The sequence below is a fragment of the Mus caroli genome, unplaced genomic scaffold (assembly GCF_978045245.1).
Source record: "Mus caroli unplaced genomic scaffold, Mus_caroli_1 scaffold_13, whole genome shotgun sequence".
NCBI lineage: Eukaryota > Metazoa > Chordata > Mammalia > Rodentia > Muridae > Mus > Mus caroli.
In genome coordinates, this window is record NW_028227268.1 from 120421978 (window position 1) to 120432432 (window position 10455).

General features: G+C 51.1%; 1 protein-coding gene across 11 annotated transcripts; it reads left to right on the forward strand.

Annotated features, from left to right (window-relative positions):
• The first annotated feature begins 568 nt into the window (after positions 1 to 568).
• LOC147001616 (phosphatidylserine decarboxylase proenzyme, mitochondrial-like) lies at positions 569 to 9566 on the forward strand. Of its 11 annotated transcripts, XM_085829169.1 has the most exons (5): positions 574 to 1076; positions 3868 to 4119; positions 5546 to 5711; positions 7004 to 7240; positions 7849 to 8230. In XM_085829169.1, the coding sequence occupies exons 3-5, from the start codon at positions 5598 to 5600 to the stop codon at positions 8131 to 8133; spliced, it is 636 nt and encodes a 211-aa protein (XP_085685295.1). In that variant the 5' UTR covers positions 574 to 1076; positions 3868 to 4119; positions 5546 to 5597; the 3' UTR covers positions 8134 to 8230. The 11 variants fall into 11 exon arrangements, 8 of the variants coding, with proteins under 8 accessions (XP_085685292.1, XP_085685295.1, XP_085685293.1 ...); XM_085829167.1 differs by having other exon boundaries at positions 3868 to 5711; XM_085829168.1 differs by having other exon boundaries at positions 574 to 1071; positions 3868 to 5711.
• Positions 9567 to 10455: the final 889 nt, after the last annotated feature.

Here is a 10455-nt window from a genome sequence, read left to right on the forward strand (position 1 = left end):
TAGGGAGACAATTCAGAGATACAGTACTTGCTTAGCAGGTGTTAGCAATAAACTCTATCCTCAGTGCCTGGGACTGGTACAGTGGGAGATCCTCAACAAGAAATTTGTGCCTGGCATGGTGTCACACGCCTTAAATCCCAGCACTTGGGAGGCAGAGGCAGGCGAATTTCTGAGTTTGAGGGAAGCCTGGTCTACAGAGTGAGTTCCAAAACAGCCAGGGCTACCCTATCTTGAAAAACAAAACAAACAAACAATAACACACACACACAAAAAAACCCCACAAAAACAAAAACAAGAAATTTGTGTTTTAATCTCCCTTTTATAAGCTTTACATTATATAAATTATTAATAAAAATGAACACTATCCTGAGCTTGCTTACTAACTGAATTTCTGCTTTTGTGCATCCTATTCTTTAAGTATTTGTCAGTGTTCAGACTAGATAAATACACCTGGGTCTCAAGCTTGCCTAAATTCTAAGAAGGGAACTAAAGAAATAAAGAGGAAAGATGATATCCCGCTGGCATTTTTCAATCACATGAATAGTTGTTAGGTGTTCTAAATACAGGTACATTGCTCTCTAGGATATACATTTGACTTTGAGTGGTGTGTATGTATCAGTTTGTGATGTGTTTATTTCACTGTACCACACTTTCACAGGCTCCACAGTCAGTCACGGCCAGGCGGGCGGGCGGGACTTCTGGCGCTGTTCCCTACTCCTGGAAACGAGTGGGGAAGCTTCCCGATTGGAAGCCACTGCCGTCAATCACGGCCGAGCGGGCGGGACTTCCCGCCGTGGACTGGAACTCTCAAGCGGCGTTGGTGCACAGACTGGAGCCTCCCGTTTTCCCGCCATACACAGCCAATTCACGCAGCGCATGCGCAGTTTCCCCGCCGCCGCTGATCGCGGATTGGAAGCAGGCAGTCAATGGCCACGGACAGGAAGTCTCTCTTCCGCCATCTCAGGTCAGTGCAGGCGTAGGCATGCCCCTGCTCTGCTTCCCCGCCACCACCGCCGCCGCAAGACGTCAGACTCGCCCGCGCGCCCGCCCGGGATTCCCGGCCGCCGAAGTGTGAAGTATAATTGGGGTCCTTTTTTTCTTAGGCACTAGCTAGCAGGAGCCATACACTGACTACATCTCCCATCAGCCCCCGCAGCAGACCGAGCGAACTTAATATGGAGGCACTTCCTGTCTGGCGCAGGAAGTTGTGGTTCGGTCTCTGCAGGGCATGGTGGGAGTTGTAGTGTAGTGTAGGGCTTCTAAGTGTAGCCTCGCGAATGATTTCCTGTCTGCCACAGGAAGTGAGCTCGCGGTAGCCCCGAGGCATGCTGGGAGTTGTAGTTATGTCCCGACTTTGGGTCCTCTGAGCCCCGCCCCCCCCTTTTTTTTTCTTTTTTTGGATTTTTTTTCGAGACTGGGTTGTTATTTTTTTTCTAATTATTTTTTATTTTTAATTTTTCAATGTTTAATATTTATCTATCTATCTATTCTTTTTTATTGAATTTATTTTTGGTTTTTCCCGTCTCTGGGTTTAACCCTGAGGCGGTTGCTCTGGCACGCCAACTGGTGGCAACAAGTTGTCACTTCAACGTTCCAACTTTTTTTTTCTAATTATTTTTTATTTTTAATTTTTGAATGTTTAAAATGTATCTATTTATCTATTTATTTATTGATTGATTGAATTTAAATTTGTTTTTTCCCAGACTTGGTGTCTCTGGGCTTAACCCTGAGACTGTGTGTGTGTGTGTGTGTGTGTGTGAGAGAGAGAGAGAGAGAGAGAGAGAGAGAGAGAGAGAGAGAGGCAGAGAGAGAGGCAGGCCCTGGCTGTTCCTGGAACTCACTCTGTAGATCAGTAGATCTGTAGATCAGGCTGGCCTTTAACTCAGAAATACACCTGCCTCTGCCTCCCAAGTGCTGGGATCCGCCTACCTGTTTTTTGTTTTTTTCAAGACTTGGTTTCTCTGGGCTTAACCCTGAGACGGTTGCTCCGCACGCCACCCGGTGGCGACAGGTTGTCACTGCAATGCTCCCGCTTGCTTTTTTTTGTTTGGTTTGGTTTGGTTTGGTTTCTTTTTTCAAGACAGGGTTTCTCTGTGTAGCCCTGGTTGTCCTGGAACTCACTCTGTAGACTAGGCTGGCCTCGAACTCAGATGTCCACCTGCCTCTGCCTCCCAAGTGCTGGAATTAAAGGTGTGTGCCACCACCGCCCAGCTGATTGGCGAGCACAGCTGAGTGGGCAGAGTGCATGATTGACAGGCGGATTAAGTGGGTGGCTACATCATCATGTCATCCCCCTGCCTCAGCTCCTTCCTTACTCAACGGAATCCCCCTGCCTCAGTCTCACACCCGCTCTCATTCCTCTCCCTCCCACAGACTTTAGGCACTGCCAACAGGCCTCTAGGCGGTGTGATGCTGCTATATATGTGTACATGTATGCTGTGTTTGATGACAATGTATATGTGTCCATGTGTACCTAGTGTGTGATGCTGCTGCACATGTATGTGTACAAGTGTGCCTGGTGTGCATTGCTGCTACACTTGTTTACATGTGTGCCTGGTGTGTTATGACCCTGTGCATATATGCCTGGTATGTGTTGCCACTTTACATGTGTGCCAGGGGTGTGTTCTGCCTCTCTACATGTGTGCCTGGTATGTGATTTCACTGTTAATGTGCCTGGTGTGTGATAATGCTGCTCATGTGTTCATGTGTACCTGGTGTTTGCCTGATGTGTGATACCACTTGACATGTGATCCATGTGTGAGATGATGCTGTTCATGTGTGCCTGGTATGTGATGCTGTAGCACATGAGTTCATGTGTGGCTCTATGTGTGATGCTGCTGTACATGTATACATGTGTGCCTGGTGTGTGATTTTGTTGTACATGTGTACATGGTGTGTGATGCCACTGTATTGCGTGACTGGTGTGTGATGCTGTTACACCTGTGTGCTTGGTGTGTGAAGCTCCTTCACATGTGTATATTGTGTGCCTGGTGAGTGATGCTGCTTCACATGTGTTCATTTGTGCATGTTGGTTGATGCCGCTGGACATGTCTGCCTTGTTTTTAAAACTACATTACATGCATGACCAGTGTTTGATGTAACTCTACATGTGTACAAATGTGCCTTGTGTATGCTGCTGTAGCAAATGTGTACATGTATGCCTCATGTGGGCTGCTGCAGCACATGTATAAAAGTGTGCCTGGGTGTGCTGCTGCTGTACATGTGAACATGTGTGCCTTGTATTTGAGGCTGCTACACATGTGTACATGTGTATAAAGGTTGCCATGGAATGGCTTGGCCAAGGTTCCTTTTTGAAGACAGACTGAAAGAGCCAGCTAGGAAGATTTGGGCTTCAGTGCTGGCTACTGCCCAGCTAGTTTTCTCTGAAATAGCCCAGGTGTACAGCTTGTGAAGGTGCCTGGACTACACACAGTCAGGTGCTGAAGGCTTTAAGGCCAGGAGGGATAACCGTATGTTACAGTGCCAGTACATGATGCCTTACCTGGATGTCCTGGCTGCCCCTTTTGTCATTCCTCAGATGCTACCTGAGTGGAAAATGGGTCAGGTCCTCTGAGGGAGGGGCCATCAGCCCGGAGCCCGAGGGAGGGCTCAGATTCCCACCTTGTGCTTTTAGAACCCAGTGGCGCTGGCAGTGTCTGGTCACCTCTCTCCAGGCTGGCTGGAGCAGACAGCCCCAGGGCTTTACCCACCTGTTGCCCTCCAGCAGAGCAGGGAACAGACAGGTGACCAAAGCTGAGTGATAGGGCTGGCCCAGTACAAGGGCTTCTGCCCTGGTAGCACCCTGGCAGGTGACCTGAACAGGAGGTTCAAACAGGTGTTTGACTGGTGCCTGTGTGTTTGCAATAGCTGTGGTCCCCTAACCTGTGCCTATGAGCCACCAAGAGTGAACGGAAACTAGAAGTATTGCCACCAGCAACTGGAGCTAAAGTTCCTCTGGTGAGGGGGAAAGAGAGTAAGGAGAAAAACAAAGGCAAGTGAGTGAGCAAGCCAGCAAGCACATGAGTGCACTCTCGTGGAGGCTCACACCCTCCCTGTGCCTACCCAAGATGTGTCAGTCAAGAAGAATCCAGGACTGGAGCTCCAAGCAGCAGCGAAATGGTGAGATGCTGCCCACGAGACCTAACCCTCAATGTACCCCAGCATAATCTCAGAAGGGTCAGACACCAAGTCCAGTGGCCTCAGGGGGAAGTGGCAGTAGGGGGCTGGCTAAAGGGGCCTGGAGAGGGAGTCCACTGTGCCCTGAGTAGGAGACTCACTTCAGGTACCCAGGGCTCTGGCTGGGGGCAGGGGGTAAGGCAGGGGAAGTAGTGGGCTTCTATCCCGTGTCTTGGTCTTTGGCAAGGACACCAAGGCCCCCTTTTTCCTCCCTAGACCCCTGCTTCCTCCACCTGTTCCTCCCCCCGAGGTCTTCTGGACTGGCGTCCACTCTTCTACAATGACTTGGGCAGGGCAGCCCACAGGAGAATGCTGATTTGTCTTTGCTTGGTCCCTGCCACCTCCTCTGGTTTTTTAGAGACACAGTGGGGTCCTGTGGAAGAGAAAGGAGGAGAGCAGGACAGTTGGTGTGCTGTGGTCTTGGCGCCTGTGCTGCTCACCAGTTCTCTGCTGCAATCCCCTTTTGTTCTTCGCTTTGCTCAGTTTCTAGGAGACACAGGACTCAGCTTCTCTTGAGCAAGGCTCAGATGGCAGCCTGAGCTTGTTTAATCAACTGTGCTTTTTCAAACATCCTAGACTGGGTGGCAGTATAGTCTCATGATGCCCACTGTGTGACAGGGAACTTAGTTACATTCAGGAAGCTGAGCTTACAGTGAAAAGGCCTCTCTGTGCCTTTGGAAAGCTGGCTGAATAGAAGACAATGACCTTGTAAAACTAGTGGGTCATACATGTGGTTCTACCAGAGCAGGGAGGCGGCTTTGGAGCTAGGTGGAGAGCCTCCTGAGCCTGTGGATGAAGCCACTGCTACACCCTACCATTTAGCAGAAGAGGAAGCAAAAGACTGAAGGTTTTCCCAGGTGCCACAATGGAGTAACAAAAGACTTGGCAGGTGTTGCCCAACTGTCTAGGCTCATGGCACTGTGTCTCGTCTTTCTGGCACCTGTGAGGATAGAACTGTCTTTGGGTCCCAACCCTCCTAAGCATGGGAGGTTGTGGGTATACGGCAGATTCTCTTCCTTCCCATTTGGGGCTCCAAGGCCTTTGCTCAGGCTGCTGCTGTACTTAGAGGTTCCTAGGAGTCGTTCCTGAGCTGCTGCTTACTCAGCCGGCCGGCAGGTGGGAGACACTAGGAAATAAGCCCAGTAGTCAGGCAGCCAGGCCCCTGCCTCACAACTAGAGTTGGTTAGAATTGAATGGGCACTGCAATGCCTGCTGGAACTCTTTGGTTCCATTGGGGAGAGAGGCAGCTTGCTGGCGGGGAGGGTGGGGTGGGGTAGGGAGCAGGACCGGCACTGGCTGAGGGGTTGCTCCTCAGGTTCCTCCAGACTTAGGCACTGACCCAGGCCACGGTTGGACATGTGTCCTGCAGGTTGTACTTTCCCCAGCTGGCCCTATGGCAGAGGCTAGGCCAGCTGAGCTGCATGTCCAGACCTGCTCTGAAACTGCGCTCCTGGCTGCTGACCATCCTCCACTACCTCCTGCCCTTCTGTGTGCTCAGGCCCCTCAGCCAGGTGGGATGGAGGCCCCTGAGCAGGGTAAGTGTAAATAGGCCTCCTGGCCATGACCCTCCCTTGGACAGGCCTGAAGGGGAAGCACAGAGAAGGAAACAACTTATCAGAGACAGCAATCATGAGTAAATATGTGTGAGAAGGTTGTTTGGTTGGCAGCCCTGTGACAGTTCAGAACGCACTGGTTTTGGAAGGAACTTACGTTTGTCAATCAGAAAACAATGTCACTGGTTTCCACATGCAGAAGAAAACAGGTGATTGTAAGAAAAAACCAAGCAGAGTCTAGCCAGCAGAGGGTAGTTTAGGAAGCTGTAGCCAGGCTGGGCCTGTTAGTTGGAGTACATGCTGAGCTCAGGACTGCACAGGCAGCATCTCAGGCAGGCCCTGGCCAGCAGGTACCAGAAGGTTCTCTCTCTCTCAGCTTCTTGACAGACTGACTCCAAAAAGGAAGCCCTGCTTCTAGGACACTGGTAGCCTAGGTAGGCACCACAAAAGCCCAAGGAAGTATACTAGACACTAGAGCATAGCCCGGGGCCACTTGATGGTATTGCTCTGTCCAAGTCACTAACATCAGTCAGAAGACACTGACTTAGTGTGGAGGGACTGTTGTTGAAACTTGGTAAAATTACTTCACTCCTAAGGGAGTTGGTGCTGCTACCACAGCAGTGGTGGCAGACACTCAAGTGCTCTGCAGGACCCTCTGGCCTGAAAGTGGGACTGGTACCTGCCTCCTGGTGCTCTGTACTAGAGGGCTTCCTCCTGCCTGTGTGGAGAGCCCATGGGCTTGCTCAGGTGCATATGTGGCAGGGTGATGTAGATCTGGGAGTGAAAACACCATTCTTGTTTCCTTTTGAAGAGGATGCTCAGGACTGTAGGGCTGCCCTTTGCTCTTGGGAGCCTGATGCCTTCTTGAGTGGTCTGTAATGTGGGCAGTGAGCTGGCACAAGAGCAGTATGCCTCTTGGTGGTTTTTCAGGCTTGCACCAGGTCTGTTTCTGTCCTCATCTTCCATTTGTAAGAACCAAGGCTATACAGCCCAGTCTCTGCCTCTGGGATTAAGGCAGCTGCTCTTTGACCTTTGTGTGCAATAGCAAAAATGATACAGGCTACAATGTATATCCAGCCTTTTTTGAGTATTTGGTGAGCAGTCTGGTTCCTTCTGAGAAACAGCCACCTCACAAACCAGCCTGAACACGTGAGCCTTAGTGGTGGCATCTGTAGAGTTTCTTTCTCTCTCACTCATGTAGGGATGGGGGGGTTGGAGTGTATGAAAGTACTCAAATTTGTGACCAACTCAGCCTCCTGCACTGTGGCCTACAGATGTCCCTGTATAAAACTGTGCCAACTCGTTTGCTGTCATGTACCTGTGGTCGCCTCAACCAAGTAGAACTTCCTTACTGGCTCCAGAGGCCAGTCTACAGCCTGTATATCTGGACCTTTGGGGTGAACATGACTGAGGCTGCAGTGGAGGACCTGCACCACTACCGCAACCTCAGCGAGTTCTTCCGGCGTAAGCTGAAGCCTCAGGCACGGCCTGTCTGCGATTTGCACTGTGTGGTAAGGCCTGGCCCTTGTCTCCATTCTTCATTAGGAAATGAAATCCTTGTCTGCCTTTAAGCCAGGCTTAGCGGCACCGCATGGCCGTGGTACTCTGGGAGGCTCCCTCCTGACCTGGACCGGAGCTCCCTGAGTACTTGGCAGGTGGTAGAGTTTGGGGAGCCACCGAAGGTGAGGACTACCCCCTCCTTACCATCAAAACTCTGTCTCCTCCAGACCAGCCCATCAGGTTGTCTATAGGCAAGGGTTCTTCACTTTGGGCAGGTGAAGAACTCTGAGGTGGAGCAGGTAAAGGGTGTAACCTACTCCTTAGAGTCCTTCCTGGGCCCCCGAGCCAGTACAGAGGACCTGCCCTTCCCTCCAGGCAGGTCATTGCTTAGTCAGGATTGGAGCTGGGGTAGACAGCAAAGGCTAGTAACAAAAGGCATAGGGGGCTGAGGGAATAAAGGCTGGGCAAGCTTTGGGGCAACAGGCTGCTATGTAGCCAAAAGTCATTATTGGAGCCCCCAGCTAGGCTACATGCAGGCCATGTACAGGTGCTCACTGTGGGATGAATGGCACCTGGAGCTTGTCCAAAAGCCAGGCCTTCTTTCTGTCCCACCCAATAGCTTCCTCCAGTGACTCCTTCAGAAACCAGCTGGTTCCCCGGGAAGGGAATGAGCTCTACCACTGTGTCATCTACCTGGCCCCAGGAGACTACCACTGCTTCCACTCCCCCACTGACTGGACTGTCTCACATCGGCGCCACTTCCTGGGTCTGCCCAGGAGTGGGCATTAGAGGCCCTTGGCCTTTTGACTTGAGAGGATTGGGCTTGAGGCTGGTGTTGTCAAGGCCAGGAGAGGACTACTTGGAGTGGCTGGCTATAGGCAAGGGTATCTGGGGTCCTGCTTAGATTTTGGAACACTTGGCCTGTGAGTCCCTGTGGCTCTTCGACCATTCTGATGTGAACATGTCAGGCTCTGAGCAGAAAGTAGCATATTCTCTTGTCTCTTCAGGTTCCCTGATGTCAGTGAACCCTGGCATGGCCCGATGGATCAAAGAGCTCTTTTGTCACAATGAGTCTTAACTGGAGACTGGAAACATGGGTTCTTCTCGTTGACAGCAGTGGGAGCCACCAATGTGGGCTCTATCTGTATCCACTTTGACCAAGTGAGCAAAGCCCACAGGCCAAACCTCTTGAGTCCAACCACTTCAGTTGCTGTACAGCCATATCTTTGGGCTTATAAATTTTGTGGTGCGGGAGGGATTATCTAGCTCTGACCAGGCTTGGCTCTGCTGAGTAGCTGCTCTGCAGACACCCATGCCAGCTCAGCCTCCCTCTCCCTGTTGCCCAATCTGTGGCCATTCACCTGCCTGAACCAATCCCACATCTTAACACATGGCTTCTGCCAGGAGCCCTGATCGGAAGCAAGGATGGAGCCTGTAGGAGGGTAGAGTTGCCTTGGGTGAGAAAATCTGGTACCCACTCTGCCTTTTTAGGTGTTAATGACTGCTGCTGGCGCTAGCCTTTCAGCATTTATGTCTGACCCCCGCCCCTCCTTGTCAAAGTCGCAGCAGGTAGTGGGAGTTGATTAGTTAGGCCTTTGCCCTGAGAGGCTTGTCTCTGCCACCTGGGCTGGGCAGAGTTGAGGCTCAAACTTCTCAACCTTCTTGCTCCTAGGACTTGCACACAAACAGCCCCAGGTACAGCAAGGTACTACAATGACCTGAGCTTTGTAACACACGCCAACAAGGAGGGCATTCCCATGCACAAGGGTGAGCCCCTGGGCGAGTTCAACCTGGGCTCCACCATCGTGCTCATCTTCAAGGCACCCAAGGACTTCAGGCTGAAGGCAGGGCAGAAGATCTGCTTTGCGGAAGCACTGGGCTCCCTCTAGTCCTCTTGGTTATGGCTGCCAAGGGATCTTTCCACACAGGAGCATGAGGGTCTTCAGCGGAGCCCCAGGCTGTCTGGGTGAGGGGCACTGCGGGGCTGACCTTATAAGACCTGAATGATGTGTTCCTGCCTGTCCATGGGTGCAGAGGAGAGGTTCTGGGTCTCTCAGGACCTAGACCCCTTTCCAGAGTATGGTGGGTGTGATTTGACCCCAAAGTCACTTTCAGGGGTGTTGTACAAGCTAGAGCTTCCCACCCCTAACTCCTGGCTGTGTACTACCACACCCTCTAGCTGCGCCCCACCCATCACAGGGCGAGATGACTGCTGGGCACAGACTGTAGATCCACTGTCTTCCTAGAGCGAGCCACATGGCCTTCATAACTGCTTTCTGCTCCCAAATTTCACCCGTCTGCATGCTGGAAAAGTAAAGTCATTTATATATTGCTGAATGTGTTGTCCTGGGCTCTGCCAGTGTCTTCTGAGGACAATGACTAATGATGTATGTAGACCTTTGTAGGCTCTAAGAAGCTGGCTGAATCCTTTTGCTGGTAGGCAAGACCAATTAATCACTGGCTTGTCTGGTAGAGTCTGGAGTGAATGAAAGGGCAGGTGGAGGCCCTGCCCTGCAGAAGTAGGGGACATGCTGATTTTGGTCTAGGGACTGTGTTGGAGGCAGAGGGTATAGAGGTCAGTACCTAGAAAACAGGTATGCAGGCCATGGGGAACCCAGTTGTAGGGACAAGACCAGAGTTCATGTCGATCTTGGGAATGCCATGAATTTCTCTGCAGGAGAAATCATTTAACTTTCAGCTGTATCAGTAGTACCGTATTTTGTATGAAACGTAGGAGACTTCTGAACAGTAATTCATTTCATTGCAAGACATTTTGAAATTTGAAAAAACAAAAACTACTGTAGCTTTGTATTTTGTTGTTGAGTGTTGCGGCCCGCCCGCGGTCCACAACACGAACGGTTCACTGAGAATGGCAGTTCCCTGCAAAGAGAGGTAACTAGACGGGGCGGAAGAAACAATGGAGTCAAGACAAACAGATTCTGATCAAGACTCAATTTAATATTTCCAGACACTCAGTTTATAAAGGACGGGGGAGGGAACCCAATTTCCCGCCAAGTAACTCAGGGTCCAGTAGCAGGACGAACACGTGTGTGACTCCAGGCAGCAGAGTCAGGTTCCAGCAGTGGGCGTGGCAGGACGAATGAGCCGGTAGCTCCACCCTAGAGCAGGCAGGTTCCAGGCTGGGGGAAGGGAGACCACATTTCCCCCCATTAGATAACAAAAATAAAAATAAAAAAGGGGTGGCCTGTGGCAGAAAGATTATCTA

Coding starts and splice junctions, on each gene's coding strand:
- LOC147001616 (XM_085829166.1), top strand. CDS start 611: ATGTATCAGTTTGTGATGTGTTTATTTCACTGTACCACACTTTCACAG. Junction 965..7,003: donor TCTCTCTTCCGCCATCTCAG/GTCAGTGCAGGC, acceptor TGTGGCCTACAG/ATGTCCCTGTATAAAACTGT. Junction 7,241..7,848: donor TCTGCGATTTGCACTGTGTG/GTAAGGCCTGGC, acceptor CCCACCCAATAG/CTTCCTCCAGTGACTCCTTC.